Source organism: Catharus ustulatus, chromosome 10 (genome assembly GCF_009819885.2).
Source record: "Catharus ustulatus isolate bCatUst1 chromosome 10, bCatUst1.pri.v2, whole genome shotgun sequence".
Classification (NCBI taxonomy): domain Eukaryota; kingdom Metazoa; phylum Chordata; class Aves; order Passeriformes; family Turdidae; genus Catharus; species Catharus ustulatus.
The window spans coordinates 8,106,353-8,124,774 of record NC_046230.1 but is presented as its reverse complement, the minus strand read 5'-3'; the positions used below and the strand labels follow the sequence as shown (position 1 = coordinate 8,124,774).

Here is an 18,422-nt window from a genome sequence, read left to right as displayed (position 1 = left end):
TGGGTGCTGTACCCTTTTAGTTTTGAATTGCTGAGGAGAAATGACAATTCTGAGACCACCAGCTGTCTGAGTCCCAGTGCAATTTTCCATGTCGTATCACTTAACTGGGGATTTGTCGGCACGGCCCTAGGATAAACCCTGCTCAGCCGGCAGACTGAGCAGTGGGTGATGTCCTCTGATGTCTTGCTAATTGTGCCCTTGGCAGGTGATCAAAGCCATCGAGGAAGGGTACCGGCTGCCCCCGCCCATGGACTGCCCCATCGCCCTGCACCAGCTGATGCTGGACTGCTGGCAGAAGGAGCGCAGCGACCGGCCCAAGTTCGGCCAGATCGTCAACATGCTGGACAAGCTGATCCGCAACCCCAACAGCCTCAAGAGGACAGGCAGCAAGGGCTCCAGGTCAGCCCTGCTCCGGGAGGGACACAGAGCGCGGGGAGCGACGGGCAGAGGAGAGGTGGCACACACACAGTGCAGGTGGCACACACGGTGCAGGTGACACACACAGTGCAGGTGGCACACACACAGTGCAGGTGACAATAGTGCAGGTGGCACACACAGTGCAGGTGGCACACACACACAGTGCAGGTGACACACACACAGTGCAGGTGACAATAGTGCAGGTGGCACACACACAGTGCAGGTGGCACACACAGTGCAGGTGGCACACACACAGTGCAGGTGGCACACACAGTGCAGGTGGCACACACACAGTGCAGGTGATACACACGGTGCAGGTGACAATAGTGCAGGTGGCACACACACACAGTGCAGGTGACACACACACAGTGCAGGTGGCACACACACACAGTGCAGGTGGCACACACACACAGTGCAGGTGGCACACACACACAGTGCAGGTGGCACACACACAAAGTGCAGGTGGCACACACACAGTGCAGGTGACACACACACAGTGCAGGTGACACACACAGTGCAGGTGACAATAGTGCAGGTGGCACACACACACAGTGCAGGTGGCACACACAAATGCAGGTGGCACACACACAGTGCAGGAGGCACACACACAGTGCAGGTGGCACACACAGTGCAGGTGGCACACACAGAATACAGGAGGCACACACACAGAATACAGGTGGCACACACAGAATACAGGTGGCACACACAGAATACAGGAGGCACACACACAGAGCAGGTGACACACACAGTGCAGGAGGCACACACACAGAATACAGGAGGCACACACACAGAATACAGGAGGCACACACAGTGCAGGTGGCACACAGCTCTGCAGGGTCAGCCTGCACAGCAGCCACTGCTCTGCACGGGTGAGCACAGGGCTCTGCTGGCTCTGTGGCCCCTGGGGCAGGCAGGCGTGCCAGCCCTGCCAGGTGGGAAGGGCAGTGAGCAGAACTGCTGCTGGATCACACTGACGCTGAGCGAGTTTCCTGCACAGCATTAAGCATGTCCTGACTCAGGCAAGCTCTGTCAAAAGTCAGAGTTTGCTGCTTCTTTCCCCTTATCCTCCCCCCAGTGAAAGGGCTCAAATAGGTAGGGTCACCTCAATCAGTGCAGCTAGCAGGAGTGATGTGGTTTTCTGCAGGAAAAGCACATCATCAAGTTTTATAAACCCTAGATTTGTGTAGGATTTGCAAATGAGCGTTACGGCATTGCAGCCAATGCCTCGCGGGCATTGGGAAGGTGTGGATTAATTTTTATGTGAATTTGAATTTAATTTTGTGGAAAGCCAGTTTCATGTCTCCACCGATCCCGCATTACATTTGTTTTGTTTGCTAAGCATGGTGTACCTGGTACGTGCAAGAGAAGTGCAGCAGGAAGGAAAACTCCCAGAGTTGTAGGCTAAAACCAAAATATCTTTGTTGCGACAGATCAGCAGTTTGTTTAAGCTGGTGAAACACTGCTGAAGTAAGAGGAGCATTACTGATCTCTACCAGCTTTGGTCTCTTTTCAAATGCCTGTGCTTTGTCAGGTAGTTGTGCTTACAGCAAATATGGGAAAAAAGCTTAAATGAAGAAGATAATAGGAAAATGTTTTTTAGCAGGAGGGAAGGTGCAAAAATATTAAAAAATGCAAAATTAAGTTTCTTGAATCAGTGAGGGAGTAACAGAGATTCTGTCAGCCTCCAACAGAGCAACATCCTTTTTTAAAGTTGAATGTCCCTTTGTGAGTCTTGCTTACAATGTATGTCAGCAGAAGAGGGATCATTAACCCTGTGAGACCACTATCACCACATCTTCCAGATTGCCCTAATTGCACTGGGAGCCTGGCAAAAATGTATCTTCCCTTGAGGCTTAAATAATTTACGTGGTGAGGCTCACAGTATGATCTGATGTGATAATTTGATTGAAGAGTTGCAGTATGAACTCCTCCATTTTGCTTTCTTTTCAATTTACAGGTGGTCTTTGAAAATATATAGGTTTTCCAATAGTTAATAACCTGTTCAAGGTCATTCTGTGTGTGTATGTGTGTATGTAAGTCAGCAGCCTATTCAAGGTCATTTCACGTTCATGACTGCTTATAAATATTTTTCTTGTCTTCAGAGGGGGAATTTCAAATATGCATGTAACATTATTAATGTATGACTTTATGCATAAAGCATAATTATATATAAATAGGTTACCATCATTGGTCTTGTGTTAGATAATGCAGTAAAAGAGTTGAACCAAGTATTGCCAGTGTGTACTCAGTGCCTCAGGCAAGACCTAACCATGCTATTGCACACCTAGTCTTTGATGATGTGCATTTTCAAATAAATTGCTAAATGATAATTGTTTTGATTAGATAGATAACAGTAATTTATAGTGCTTTAATGAAACTGTGACTTATTATATACATGAAATAATAAGGGCAATATTAATAAGAGAAGAAAATGTTATAAAAATAATTATTAGCAAAACTGTGCAAGGCAAAATGAGAAGCACATTCCACAGTGCAAACAAAGATCAAAGCTCGTGTGATTCCCACCACTCCTGGCACACACTTGGTCAGGAATGGATTGATTAAAGAGGGGATTAACTCCCTGCTGTCCTGAGTTTGATTGAATGCACTGAGCAGACCTGGCTAGAAACAGGAGTTATCTGAACCTGCCCTGAGTTTTACCCTCCAAACCAGTCTGGCAGGGTGTGAGCTCCCAGTTCTTTGCATATACTTCAGTAGTGTTTCTATAGCTGCTGAGCTGAAGTCTGACACATGCAGGGTTGGCAAGGTCTGGCATTGCTGCCCGTGAGATACAGACCCAGCCGGCTGAATGCCTTCCAGCATTGCCATCTTCTTTGTTTTGGGGAGTAAAAGCATTTTCTGTGAGCTTGGTTGTATCTGAGATGGAAATCATAAGGTGTATTATGGTTCAAATTAGATCTCAAACCAAAAATAGAAACCTCAGGCCAAATTAATTCTTAACAAAAATGGACCCATTACTTTGCATCCTGTTCAGTTTCTTGCATTGATCTGAGCTGATGTGCAGAGCCACCAGTTTCACTGGGCACAGCCTCTTGCCCTTGCTTTCCCTCATCATCGAGGTTAATTGTTGCAGAGACCAAACTTTGGTTTGTGGTTCATGATCCAGCTGACACTGTTTCTCCTGTCCTTTCACTGTTTGGCATCCAGACCTAGCACAGCCCTGCTGGATCCCAGCTCCCCTGAGTTCTCGGCGGTTGTTTCTGTCAGTGACTGGCTCCAAGCCATGAAAATGGAGCGATACAAGGATAACTTCACAGCTGCTGGCTATACCACCCTAGAGGCTGTGGTGCATATGAACCAGGAGTAAGTACTCAGCGATATAACAAAAAAACTGGTAAATCTGGATTTAATCAGCCTCTCTTGCTTTGTGCTGCATATCATTACACTCATTAAAGGAATGGAATGCCTTTCATTTGGATGGAGGATAACTTTAAAATGCCTCCACAATGCTTCCACTTATTTAATTAAACATTTCTGTACATCTGCCTTGCTTTTGCTAATGTTGCTTGTGGTTGACTTTTAATATTTTTCTCTGCCCCAGCATCGGCTCCACGGTCCTCAACCCCTTGTTCTTGTCTTGCTTTCCACAGGGACCTGGCCAGGATCGGGATCACCGCCCTGGCGCACCAGAACAAGATCCTGAGCAGCGTCCAAGCGATGCGCACCCAAATGCAACAGATGCACGGCAGGATGGTTCCCGTCTGAGCCAGCACTGAATAAACTCAAAACTCTTGAAATTAGTTTACCTCATCCATGCACTTTAATTGAAGAACTGCACTTTTTTTACTTCGTCTCCTCGCCCGTCGAAATAAAGATCTGCAGCATTGCTTGATGTACAGATTGCGGAACCCGAGCGCGTGTGCTGGGAGGGGGCTCCAGAAATGACAAGCCGTCATTTGAAACCAGACCTGGAACAAATTGTTTCTTGGAACATACTTCTCTGTTGATCAATGATATGTAAAATACATGTATCTATATAAATATAAAGTCACATTCAAGTTTTGATGCTATGTTTGCTGCCAGATACTGTGCTTAAAAAACAACAGCATTACTTTCCTTCTCCCTGTGACCTGTAGGATTACAACCATAGTGTTTTATTTGTGGGTGAAACCACCGTTGTGTACCTTTCACTGGAATGAAGAACCTGCCCTAGGATATTCTTTGCAGACTTGATGCATCACTAACACCTTGCAGAAACCTCAGTGAGAATATCATGTGGCTAATCAGTGCCTGCCAATTAGTGATCTGCCCATTTATGGGCTTGAGACATGAAGTGACCCAGCTTGTGGATTACTGGGCAAAACTGGACTTCTGGGGAGGTTCTTGGCTGTTGTGCCGTGCTGAAGCCTACCATTGAAAGACTTTTGTGACCATCTTGCCAGTAATCAGCTGTGACAATCGTGGCTGTGGAGCTTTCAGACTTCTTTCCTCTTTCAAGAAACTTACTCCCTTTGCCTCACAGAAGGTCAGTGGAAGTTCAGTGTCCAATATGTTCATGGTGCTTCATTTTGTAAGCTGTGCTAGGATTTTACCAGTGTTGGGGGAAATAAAAACTGCTGTGGTATGTGTTATTTGGGGTTCCTAACTGGTTTGTGCTGGCTTCCCAGACTAATTGCTGAGTCTTTGCCATTGTTTGCTCTATTTGATGGCAGTGAAAATTGCACTACCTCAAATTGCTCTTAAGCTGTTGCCTGGTAAGGTGTGCAGACAAGGTGTAGGAGTGTCTTGGGGCTCAGCTCAGTGCTGAGAGCTTGACCCCACTTCACTCTGAGAGCAGTAGGGATGCCCTTATGCTGTGATTGGAAAAACAACACAAATGGATGCCATAGTGTAAAGTACAAATACTCATAAATGCACCAAGAAGAACCAGGGACTTCTCCTGCACTCTCATGAGCAGCAGTAAAAGCAGTATTTGGATTTTGGAAAGATGTGTTTCAGTTGCCAGTGGTTTTATGGGAAGGGGAGCAGAAAAAAATGGGATTGTGCCTGCAGCCTTGCAGGTTTTGTGCAGTTTGGGTGTCAGGCATGGTGGCAGCTCTGTGCAGTGCAGCAGTGTAACAGCTCATGCACCTGCTGGATCACTTGTGGGAACCAAAATCCCCTTTGGAAACCAGCCCTGTAGGGTGGGAGCTGGGATGATCAGGGCAGCTGTGGGTGTGAGTGCCAGGTGCAGACAGCACAGCTGGGCCTGACACCCCTCTGCAGGTATGGCCACCAGGAGGGATCATGGAAAAGCTGCCCTCTGCCTCCTCTAGGGAACAGATGGAAGTTGAGTGGCTGAAAGCATCCCCTGGGTTGCTAGGTGGAGGAGACTGCTATGGCAATGTGGTTGTCCTCAGTAGGTCACACAGGATAAAGCTTTTATCCAGTAAAGCTCTGAACACATTGAGGCTTGAGTTTATTTGTCATGAAGCTTTTATTACTCTTTTTGAAAAGAGTATGTAAGTTAGATTCCTTTAAAGTCCTTCTGAGGACCAAAGTGATGAGATGACCTTAGAAAAAAGAAGGGCCACTAACTCTGTGCTGAGTAGGAGGAGGATTTTCATGACATGTCCTTTAGAACTGACATTGCATTTCAGCTGTGCCAGGCACAATGTCAGAAAGGTGAGATTTATACTTTAATGGCACTAAGACTGGTTCTTTAGTCTATAATATTTTGGTCCTACTCCACACCTGACAGCAAATTCAGAAATGATTTAGTGGCTTTATGTGTCAAACTTTCTTAATAATTGAGTTTATCCTAAATCCAAAACAGTTCACTCAGTTGGACAAATCAGACATACTGTATTGTCACTCACATCACTTTTTGTCACTTTTAACAATAACTTGCTGATTTTAACCACTAACTCTCCCTCACTCCCAACTCTGAGAGAACAACTTGTTCTGAATATGAGATGCTAAATTTGGATCCTGTCAAGTCATGACAGCTCAGTAAAAACTGTTCTGCAGTATTACTTATAAAAGCTTTTCCTTTTCAAGAAATTTAAAATTTCTTTAAAAAATCTACTTAAACCAGCATGTTTTAATGTCACTTTGCCAGGCAACATAAGAAGTAGTTACTCATTTTAAAGACCTGACATTTGTACTTTCAGCAGGAAAAATTCTTCTGCCTCTCGAGAGATTCTTGAAGTTTCCGTGCTGCAAATCTGTTGTGTTCTGTTGAGATCATCTTTTTATCTCAAACCAAAATACACCCAATTTTCTGGCCAGTTTGTTAAATTGCTGTCTTGGAGTCTAGTAGTGGTAATTCAAAACAGTGCAATATTTTCCACACAGAAATGGAAAACTGTGTCCCTATAGAATGAAAACTGTGAAGGCAGCTCAGATGCTGGGTTTTCTGCACTGCCACTGGTGGTTGTGTTTCCTGTGATAAAATATGGCCAATGAGGGGCATCCACTGGAATGTGATTTTAGCTTGAAGAGAGCAGATGGAAGGAAAAAAAGTAAATAAAAGGCCCATGTAAGTATAGATAGAAATATAGATTGGTTGATTACATATGTGTGTGTAAGGTACGCCATGGAAGCAGGACTTTGAAACAGTGTGAGGGAAGGAAGGAGGACAGGGAAGGCAAAGGGGTCCCACTCTTTGAGTGCTGCCATTTTGGGAATGTCTGGGTGTCTCTCTTGGTGCATGTGGTTCAATACATTTAATTTGGGTTCTCTTTTTGTGCAGGGAAATGGATTTTGCTTTCACAGCCTCGTAGCCCGTCCTGTTGATCACATTGACCATGGAGGAGCACAGACTAGACATGAAGCCTCCTGGGCCTACAGTTGTCTTCCACAGCACTGATTCTGGAGAACACATGCTGAACAGTCGTCAGTCCCTGAAGAGAGTGTGACTTTTGCTTCCTCTTTTTTTTTTTTTTTTTCCTGGGCCACCCACTCTGTTGTTTTTCTCCACTGAGCGAGAACTGACTCGTTAAGACTCAGCACCCACTTGTCACTTGAGGAATGTACTGTGTCAAGGCCCTGCAGACTTCTGGATTTTGGTTTTCCTCCTCTTCTGCTTTCTCTGCTTACCTTTGGTTTTATTTATATATTTTGTTGTTGTCTCTCCTCCTTCCCCTGACTGTCACCGCTGCATCCCGGACAAATGAAGGTGACAGAGCACTCCACATCTTACCATGGACACCAGGCCAGGTGCCACAGCAAAGAACCCAGTTCCTGTGAGCTGCCTGTGTACATTGCTGAAGTGACATTTCACACAAAAGGTGCCATTGCAGTGATATGAATATATTTTTTTCCTTGAATGGATAATGGATTATTATCTCCTCCGAAAGGTGCGTACGTGTGCTCGTGTGCGTGTTGGTGTGCAAGTCACCTCGTGTACAACTGCCTGTGAATGTGCCCCAAACACCTCTGGAAGAGCAGGAGGCCCCTGTCCTGTGAGACCAGGCCAGGAGCTCATGTCTGAAATGACAGCAAGAACACACACATTAAGAAGTGTTGAAATTCCTGTATAAGTGTATTTTTTAGCTGCCACATGAACGTTGTTGAGTAGTTCTGCAGCCTGAAAACAGGGGCAATTTTGGGTCAGTTTTGGAGCAATGGATTGCAGGATCTAAAGGGTGCTAAAATGGTTTTTGTTAAGTGTTTATTCGTACTAGTGCCCTGCTCATGACCAAGAACAACCAGTTTCTCAGTGGCAAGGTGGTGGAGGCAACACCTGCATCTCCATCCACTGGTAATCCTGAACTGAATTCTTACGTAGCCTTTTTTATCTGCAAAAATAGGATTTTAAAGACTTGTTGAATGCTAACAAATATATGCAGTTCTTCCATTCACAGAAGCACCTTGCTCTGTGTACAACCTAATAATCAGAACACTTCCCTGGTTCCCAGCACAGATAAGGAACAAAGATGCAACAAGACCTGTAAAGTTAACAGTTAGCGAGAGTTGTGAAGTGTGTCCTGTTCCTTGTGCGGTTGAAGAGCAGTAGAAGACACTCCTTCTTCCATGGCCAGGGAGCAGTGCTGCAGCATACTGGTACTGCCTGGGGGAGCTGGCTGTGTTTGGGGAGCTCACTCTAGGGTGGCGTGGGGCAGCTGGAGTGGAGCTGAGTGGTACCCAGGGGACGCAGGGCCACGAGGAGCTGGCAGGGGACAGTGCTCCCAGTGCTCCCAGGGCTCCCCAGTGCTCCCAGTGCTCCCCAGTGCTCCCAGGGCCCTTCCCTGCCATGGGGCAGGGGCTGGCTCTGGCACAGGGGCAGGCTGTGACATGGTGTCCCAAGGCTGCTCCGTTCCCTCCTGCTGACCCTCCATGGTTATTCTGGTCTGGAAGAGGAGCAGCAGCAGGGGAGCAGGGGGAGCTGTGCTGTCAGCTGGGCATGGCAGGGCACCAGGATGTGCCAGCTGGGCCACCACAGGCTGCTCCAGAGGGAGCTGGAGTGAGAGGAAGGCGAGTGGCACGTGCCATGGTGCTGCTGCCCCTGGGGACAGGCCACCACTGGCTTGTCCCCCACGATGAGTGTGTTCAATTGTCCTGCTCACACACCAATGGTTGATGTTTGTCCGGGTTTCTTGCTGTGCTAATTTTGTGATGGATCTTATGTATTAAAAATATATATGTATAAAATAAAATAAAAAAAAAAAGCTGGTAAGTAACCAGTAAACAGGACTTAAAAAGCAGTATTTTTCTTTTATGTGACATTTTCATAACCAGAAAAAAAAATCTGAAATACTAATCAGACAAATAAAAAGAGAGTGCATTTATTTTTTTGTATCACTGCAAGTATGTTGGAATATGCAAGGACTGTGGTTAAAATTAGAATGTATGAGGCATATTATAATTTAGTTCATACTGAAAAAAATCTAACAGCATTTCTTGGTTCGTGCATTTGAACGATCTCTGGGTTAGATATATAGATTTTTCTATTTTGTTTTAATTTGTAATTTTTTTCTCCCTCTGTGAATTTTAGGTACACATAACTTATGTCATTTATTTATGGTCTTTTATACCTAGTTTGTAAAATTGTAAAATAGCAAACAATGCAAACATTTGCATTTGAAAATAATAAAGTAGTTGCTGTACAAACCTGAAATGGACTATTTCTAATTATTGCATGGTGTTTTAAATTTAAAGTTTATCCACAACAGATACATGTAGAGAATTCAGAGTCACAGTCCTGGTGTTTGCCCCAAAGGGGTTTATTCTCTTCAGCAGATTGCACAGGAATGCACTGCCAGAGTTCATTTGAGCTGTGTGGCTCCTGCATGTACCTTACAGCACATTGCTGTTCCTTGCTGCTGTCCTGAGCTGTGGGCAGGGTGCTGCAGCCAGGCTGACCTTGTTTAGAATATCACTGATATTTCCTTGGAGACCAGGGGCTATCCGTGGGCACTGTGCTGAGAAAAACCTCCAGGGCCATCATTTTTCATATTCATGGCTGAGATTGGCTAGGGACAGTGTTCCTCCCCTGCTCCCCAGCCTGGCCCTTGCCTAAGGTGAGCTATCCTTGGCAGAAATCCTGCAGTTGTCACAGTGTCCCTCGGGCCAGGCTGTCACCTGTCCTGCAGAGCCATGGCCTTGCTGCTGGGTTCCTGCCTGCAGTGCTCTGCTCAGGGCTGTGCCTGCCTCAGGGGGCTTGTGTTGGAGACCCATGGCCAGGGAGGGAGGAGGGGAAAGGTGTCAGGAGCTGTAGAAAATGGACAGGGAATTTCCCTGAGGAGGCCCAGAGCCAGAGCATGGATGCAGTGTGAAGGATGCTGCAGTGTGATGGATGGTGGATGCTGCAGTGTGATGGATGCTGCAGTGTGATGGATGGTGGATGCTGCAGTGTGATGGATGCTGCAGTGTGAAGGATGAAGGATGCTGCAGTGTGATGGATGCTGCAGTGTGAAGGATGCTGCAGTGTGAAGGATGCTGCAGTGTGATGGATACTGCAGTGTGATGGATACTGCAGTGTGATGGATGCTGCAGTGTGATGGATGCTGCAGTGTGATGGATGATGGATGCTGCAGTGTGATGGATGATTGATACTGCAGTGTGATGGATGCTGCAGTGTGAAGGATGCTGCAGTGTGATGGATGCTGCAGTGTGATGGATGATGGATGCTGCAGTGTGATGGATGCTGCAGTGTGATGGATGATGGATGCTGCAGTGTGATGGATGCTGCAGTGTGATGGATGGTGCTGTGTGAAGGATGATGGGTGCTGCAGTGTGAGGGATGATGGATGCTGCAGTGTGAAGGATGCTGCAGTGTGAAGGATGAAGGATGCTGCAGTGTGAAGGATGATGGATGCTGCAGTGTGATGGATGCTGCAGTGTGATGGATGATGGATGCTGCAGTGTGATGGATGCTGCAGTGTGAAGGATGATTGATACTGCAGTGTGATGGATGCTGCAGTGTGATGGATGGTGGATGCTGCAGTGTGAAGGATGCTGCAGTGTGAAGGATGATGGATGCTGCAGTGTGATGGATGATGGATGCTGCAGTGTGAAGAATGCTGCAGTGTGAAGGATGCTGCAGTGTGATGGATGCTGCAGTGTGAAGGATGCTGCAGTGTGAAGGATGCTGCAGTGTGATGGATGCTGCAGTGTGATGGATGTGCAGTGTGAAGGATGCTGCAGTGTGAAGGATGCTGCAGTGTGAAGGATGCTGCAGTGTGATGGATGCTGCAGTGTGAAGGATGCTGCAGTGTGATGGATGCTGCAGTGTGAAGGATGCTGCAGTGTGATGGATGCTGCAGTGTGATGGATGCTGCAGTGTGAAGGATGCTGCAGTGTGATGGATGATGGATGCTGCAGTGTGAAGGATGCTGCAGTGTGATGGATACTGCAGTGTGATGGATGCTGCAGTGTGATGGATGCTGCAGTGTGAAGGATGCTGCAGTATGATGGATGCTGCAGTGTGAAGGGCACATGCCCCTGGGCTGTGTCCTGTGGGGGCCCAGGGTGCAGTGGCCTCAGCCATCCCCTCTGCAGGGCTGCTGCTCAGTTTGGGATACACAGGCTTTGAACTACCCAAATTACACATGTGCACCCTTCATGGCAAAGAAACAACTGTGGCTCTTGTAGAATTTTCCTTGAGATTTTGAGCTATTTGAAGAAGATTTTGACCCAAACTAATTGGAAATGCTGCAGTGATATCAGCAGAGCAGTATTGTGCAGTGCTGGTGCCCAAAGGCCCTGCTGCTTGCACTGGGTGGTTGTGCTTTAAGAGCAGGTGCACCTTCTGTAGCTGGGTGTTTCTGAGGTGCCTGCATTCAGCCAGTGGGGTATGAAGAGAAAATGTGCCATGGATGGAGAAAGTTTCCATTTCACACTCAAAAAGATGTTTTACAAATTGTTTCGTTTCATTGTGAACTGAAAGAAGAACCTTTACATATTTTTTAAGAAACTGTTTCAAAATGTCTATTGAGGATTAAACACTTGAGTCCTTCCCCTTCTTTTGCTGATTCTCTTTTCCCCTTTTAGCTCCCAAATCTGAGAAATCATCCTCTAGAAACTTTTTATCCCAATGGTTTAATTGACTTCCAAGTATATGGATTTTGCTGAAAGATTTCCTGGCCAAAAAAACATTTTTTCTCTCCCTACCCCTCATTCTTTCCACATATTCCTACAGTAGCATGAGGCAAGTGAACCTATTTCCATATAAAGCCTGTATATTTGCATTTCATTGATCATGAACATCCCTGTCCTTGAGCTGAGCATGGAGTAGTGCAAAAAACAGATGTGAGGGCCACATGTCAGGAAAAACAAAATGTTTTTTGACAATTGCAAAGAAAAAAAAAAAAAGGCACGTTATGCTCTAAATCAGCAACATGATTAAAACTAGAGCTGCATTTGAGGCCTTGACCTCAGTTATTTTACCCTTTCCTTTGCAGGGAAGTACCCTTGGGCCATTGACTGATCCTCTATTGAATGGGTTACAGACCCCTGACATACCCTATTCCTGGCAGTGGCCCTGAACATAATTCTTTGTTTATAGGAGCCTCCAAGAAAGTTATATGAATATCTAGACTTTTAAAAATAAAATTAAAACCTAAAGCATTTGATTCCAATCAGTTTAGTAAAATGTGTTCTCCAGGGGTGGGTGGAGAGAGTAGCCACAGGAATATGCTACATTGACTTACTTTCATACATATACATGTATTTATATATATGGGGCAATTATATTCCTGTAAGCTGCTGTGGATTACTAGCCTTTAACAAAAGATGATATGAACCCTTGTTTTTATAGTTCTCTTGAACTTAATCATTACTCTCTTCTATAAAATCTTGTAATTAATTAAATGGGCTGAGGCATTTTGAGACATCCATTTTTTGGAAGACTATTTTTAAAATGAAGAAAACCCCACTGGTCAGGAGAACAAAGCCATCTGAGGAACCCAGCTCTGGAAATGCAGACAGCAGGAGGGGAGTGGGCACTGGAGGTGCCAGTTTTCAGTAGGTTTAAATCCAAAAGCCCTGTAAGGATTCTGGCCTCAAGTTTTCAGAGTGCTGTGCCCTCTCATTGCCATGTGCCAGTGGAATCACTGCGAACTCAACATGACAGAATTCAGCCCAGGAGGCCCCAGGGAGTGCCAGCTTCATCTGCTGAGCACATTCACCTGTGTCTGAGACTTTACCCAGCCAGCAGTTAGTGCAGATGATATCTGATACCACAATGCATGACGAGTATAAAACACCATTTACTTCCACCTTTTTGGAAAATTGTTAAAATTCTATTTTTAAAAAAAAGGTTTCCAAAAAAAGGAGTGAAAATTGAATGCTGATATTCTTCCACAATTAAAGAGGCTGCTGGGTTGATTGAAGCAGCATAAATGAATGACCTAGGAAAGGTGACACTGACAATTAAGTAAATAAGGATAAATGAGTTGATCTGAGCCTCCAGGTGGTATGAACTGATTTCACTGGGAGTGCCCTGACTTGCAACATCTTAAAAATGTAGTCCTTATCTATGTGCCACAGGAAACTTAGGTAATTTTGTTTGTGTATTTCACCAGAAAATATATTTTAAAATGTGGTTTGGCAGTGATTCAAGCAGTGATAGCACATTTAGGTTGGTCTTTTTGTCTGTTGATTTTTTTTTATGTGGCCATTACTCATACAAATATTTGAAATACTTGTTGAACAATACAAAATAATGGTATCCAACAACAGACAGGAAGGTTTCCTTGGAGTCCTGCAGCTCCTGGCTTTGTCATCTGCTGTTTTCAGGTTCGATGGCAGAGGGGTTTTATTTGCCCCAATGGTTTGGATTGCAACGCATCCTCTGACATCATTTTTGTCATTTTTGCAGCCTCTCAGTGTTCCACTGTGTCTGCTGAAGAGGCAGGACATCTCTGTGCCTGCAGGAGCCCTGGGAACGGCAGAGCCAGGACTGAGGGTCTCAGCAGCCCTGAATAAGCTGTCTGTTGTGTTTTCAGCAGCACCAGCAGGGCACTGCTGTCCCACATTTAGGAGATTTCCCCACAGTGATGCTGTCCCACACCGTGTACGTGCAGGGTGGCTCTGGGGAAGGCAGGGAGCACAGCCCAGGCAGTGGCAGCTGCTGAGCATTTGCAGGCAGCAGCTCTGCTTTTCCTGTGCCCAGAGACACTGCTCTTTTTAGCGTGGATTCAAAAAGTGGTGTCTGTAAACATTTCTTCTGCAGATGCTCCTTCATGTTTCACCTGCTTTTGTCTTCAGACCAGGCTGTGCCCTGTTAGGAGCTACTTTTGACTTACACAGGGTTTTGGAAATTATTAGTTTTGGAGCCAGTTTCTCACCCAGAACAGGTGGAAGAGATCATCAACAATTTTTAATCAGCTTTGAAAGTGGGTGTAGTTGATCCAAGAACAAAAAAGCATTCACCAAGTACTAAATCCAATCAACCGTGGGTGACTGATTACTTTTAGCTTTCTTAATTGATTGACTGTGGCATTTCTATGAAGGAGCTATTCTCAAACCCAAGGAAGTCCACACAAGTGTTTCAATTCTCAGAATAACTTGTAAGTGATGTGTTAAACCTGTGTTTGACTTCAACAGTACTGTGTGCTATAAGCCAAATATACAGATGGGTGTGCAAGAGCTCTGCTGGGATAATGGGTGGGTTTTTCCTCTTAGTAACAAGTTAAATGGTGGAAGGCACAGGTTTATGGATCCTTTGAAAAAAGTTTGAGTTTTTCCCAGTTAAAAGCTCCTAGTAGCACCTAGCAATGGAGTTTTCAAAAAGAGGTTCCTTTCACCCCAACAAAGTAGCACAAAACCTACCTGTATGTGTCTGTGCAAGTGAAATTGCCTTTTACAACACGTGCATGAGAAGATCTTTGTTCTGGCTGGCTGTCGTGCTGCAGCTCTGAGCACTGCTGCTCAGCATCAGCTCCACCGTGGCTCTGTGGCACAGCTGCCCTGCTGAGGACATGTGGGACACTGCAGTGACACACTAGACACTGCTCTGGCACATGGGATACTGCTCTGGTACACTGGACACTTCACTGGCCTGTTGGATACTGCAGTGACACACTGGACACTGCTCTGGCACATGAGATACTGCACTGACACTCTGGACACTGCTCTGGCCTGTTGGATACTGCTCTGGTACACTGGACACTGCACTGGCACATGAGATACTGCACTGGCACATGAGATACTGCACTGACACTCTGGACACTGCTCTGGCCTGTTGGATACTGCTCTGGTACACTGGACACTGCAGTGACACACTGGACACTGCACTGACACATGGGTCACTGCACTGACACATTGAGCACTGCATTGACACACTGGACACTGCTCTGACCTGTTGGACACTGCACTGTCACATTTCACACTGCTCTGACACATGAGTCACTGCACTGACACATTCCACACTGCACTGACACATTCCACACTGCTCTGACCCATTCCACACTGCTCTGACACATGGGTCACTGCACTGTCACATTTCACAGTGCTCTGACACATTTCACAGTGCACTGACACTATGGACACTGCATTAATGCACTGGACACTGCACTGGAATGTTGAAGACTGCATTGACACACTGGACAGTGCTCTGACCTGTTGGACACTGCACTGACCCATTCTACACTGCACTGAAACGCCAAGTGGCCAGGGCCTGCTCTGGAGGATGTGGCTTTGAGCTCACTGTGCATGGGCTTATCTGTCCCAGGGCTGTCCTCAGGTAGGCTTTGTAACACCAGTGTCAGATTTTCCCTGCTGTTTTACCTTACTGACAGCTACTTTTACTCACACAACTGAAAATGAGCCTGTCAAATCCTGAAGTATGACTCCCCCAGCAACGTGTTCTAGGGCAAATCATTAATGTCATTATTCTTTTATTTTCAACACAGTAAGACAACTCCAGCTGGCAACCAATATGCATAATACACAGTGATGCCTTTGGTATGATACAGAGCAACCTGTCAGAAGGTGACTCAGATCCAAATAAAGGTACAAGCCCTCATTGAGCAGGGCTCAGTCATCACCCTCAGCTCTCAGACGTGTCTGCTGATGGGCTGGGACCAAGGCTCTAGTGGGTTGATTGAGAACTTTTTAAAAAATGCTTCTGAACCATTAGCCACAAACAATCAGAGTCCCTGGGAGCAATCACCTTCCCTGTAAAGCACAGACTTATTCCTGGGTCAACCTTGTTTTCCTAATAACAGTAAGAAATTCCTTGGGAGTATTTAATAAAAAATAACATCTTCTTGTCATAAAACAATATAAATAAGTCACATCAATCTGTTCCTGAGCTTGGCTTGAGAGTTGGGGTGGGACTGTTGGTGTATTAAAATGAAAGAAATTCAGTTGGTAAAATACTATCTCTGGGGCCATTTTTACTTGTGGATGGCAGTAGTTTGGCTAAGGAAAAAGACAAATACACTACTGAAATTGCATCTCTTTGCTAACTTTCAGCTGCGTTATTTTTGCTTCTATCTATGGAAAATACAACAGGTTGTCTTTAACATGCCGTTTCCAAGCTGTATAAAATCAGCAGTGGTCATTGTGTATCTAACCTTTGTCAGCTGTGGAAATTATCCAAGGTGTATCACAGCTGCTGGGCATCTTTTAATTGCAAGCCACAATCAAATTGTTCCCCTGCTCTTGGTTCCTCAGCCAGCAGCTGCTTGGAAGGGGAGAAAGAACTCACAAGGAGCCAGTTCCCTGAGGAAAAAAGGTAATTTGTCCCTCTTTGGGCTGGGTAGCAGGTCTGGGAGTTGATATGGTATCAGGACATACAAATGCTGTTTCTATGTGATGTAATAGCTGAACTGACTCGAGTCCTTGGTGGGCACACTGCGCTGCCAGGCTCAGCCAGGGATGCACCTGAGTCCTGTGTGTCCTGGGACATCCCAAGGGAGGATGTTCCTGGGCTCAGATGTTGGGGAGCAACAGTCGTGGTGCTCTTGTGGAAAGCAGGTTTTGTATCACAGCAAGCCTTTAGTTTGGCATTTGCTTGGGGAAAGCAGCAAGCAACAAACAAGCGTGGCTTAAATCAGAAACACCTGTGAAATTATGCAGGGTTTGTACATGTGCTTTAAATGGAAGTGGGGGCAAGTTTTTTCTTGGCTTACAGTTGTGCAGTTTGTTGAAAAATTACATGGTCTCCATTCCCTCCTTTCGAAGTTAATTGTTGTCAAACCCTGAGCCAACTGAAATAAGCTTTTGTTACTCACAGTGGAGGAAGAAAAGCTGAGCAGGATCTGTTTGTGTTCTGAAAGCACACACAGCCAGTTCTGGGCCTGAGCTCTGGTTTGTGTTGCCTTGATCAAAGACCCCAGATAGAGCAGCAGACAGAGCCTGGGCTGGGCTGGCAGTGGTGCCCTGGGCAGGTTCTACCTGACGTTCTCCTCTCTGCAGAAACCTGCATGTTCTCATTACACCCACTGTAATTGCTCCCCACACTGTTACCTGCAGTGCCAATACTGGGTTTGTTCACCTGTGCTTGGCTCTCCAGTCCCTCCATGCACTTGTGATGCAGACAGCCTCGAGTCCAGCTTTGTCTGATGAAGTGCTGCTTTATTGGTTTTCTGATTGCTTCCTTACCATGTTCATCCCAAATTAATAATATTTTCTGTTCTTCAGCTCCCATCTGTCTCGGTTTTTTTGTTTTCCTTCATTAAACCTCCTTCATCCCTCACTCCTGAGTCTCCACTGGTGAGGAGTTTCCCTTTTCCCAGCACCTGGGAGCACAGTGATTTCCTGGCTGGCCCCACCACTGCAGTCTCAGCACTGGAGAGGCTGGTACTTGTCAGCATGGCATGTGCAGGGAGCATCACCACAGCACCTACTGCAGATACAGACACATCTCGGGGAAAAAATGCTCTCAATAAATTACTGAGGAAATAAAGACATTGTGCTGCTGGGCACTGGAATGCTTCCTCCCTTTGCTCTCTAACAAAGCATTTGTCAAACACCAGGCTCGTTCTGCTGTGTGTGGTTCGTGTCCTGAGGAGGAATTTGCCCCTGTGTGTGACTGAGGAGCATTATGTGGCATTGTCAACACACACAGGGCTGCCCAGGCAGTTCCAAGTGTTTGCATAACCCAAACAGCTCCCCAGCACACAAAGAGGCACCAGATAATTTTTGTAATTCTCTTCTTTTGTTGCTGGAACATAATTTTTTTGTTTATTCATCCTTTTCCTTATTGGGTCTAATTTTATTGATTGTTGAACAAGATGGTATTAATGCTTTCTGCTTGTATTAAAGAGGGATTTCCATGGTCTTATAAGCTTACCTTTTTGAATCAGAATGCCATGTTGGTTTATCTCATAATCTTTAATATCTCATTACCAGCAGGAACAGCATATGGAGTCTTAAATTGAGCAACTGAAGGTCTTGGTAGTGAACAAACTGTGTTCATTGTAAAGTCTGAATCTGTGCAGAAAATCCCCGTGCCTCTCCCATAGGTAACTGCATGAGCTGCATTCCCCCTGTGGCTGCAGTGGCTTGCAGTGCAGTATTTACCAAGGGCAGTGTCAGACTGGTGGGATTGGAGCTGCCTTGCTTCATTTGTTTCATTTTGCAGCTTTTTCTCTCCTCTTTGGCATCAGAGT

The 18,422-nt window shown here is 45.7% G+C and overlaps 1 protein-coding gene across 1 annotated transcript in view; it reads left to right on the top strand.

Annotated features, from left to right (window-relative positions):
- EPHA4 (EPH receptor A4) overlaps positions 1–8,292 on the top strand; it is a 103,597-nt gene extending 95,305 nt beyond the window's left edge. The window contains exons 15-18 of the mRNA XM_033068587.2: positions 206–399; positions 3,586–3,741; positions 4,029–4,903; positions 7,112–8,292. Coding sequence (XP_032924478.1) covers positions 206–399; positions 3,586–3,741; positions 4,029–4,143 — 465 coding nt within the window. The 3' untranslated portion in view covers positions 4,144–4,903; positions 7,112–8,292. The remainder of the gene's footprint in view (positions 1–205; positions 400–3,585; positions 3,742–4,028; positions 4,904–7,111) is intronic.
- The last annotated feature ends 10,130 nt before the right edge of the window (positions 8,293–18,422 follow it).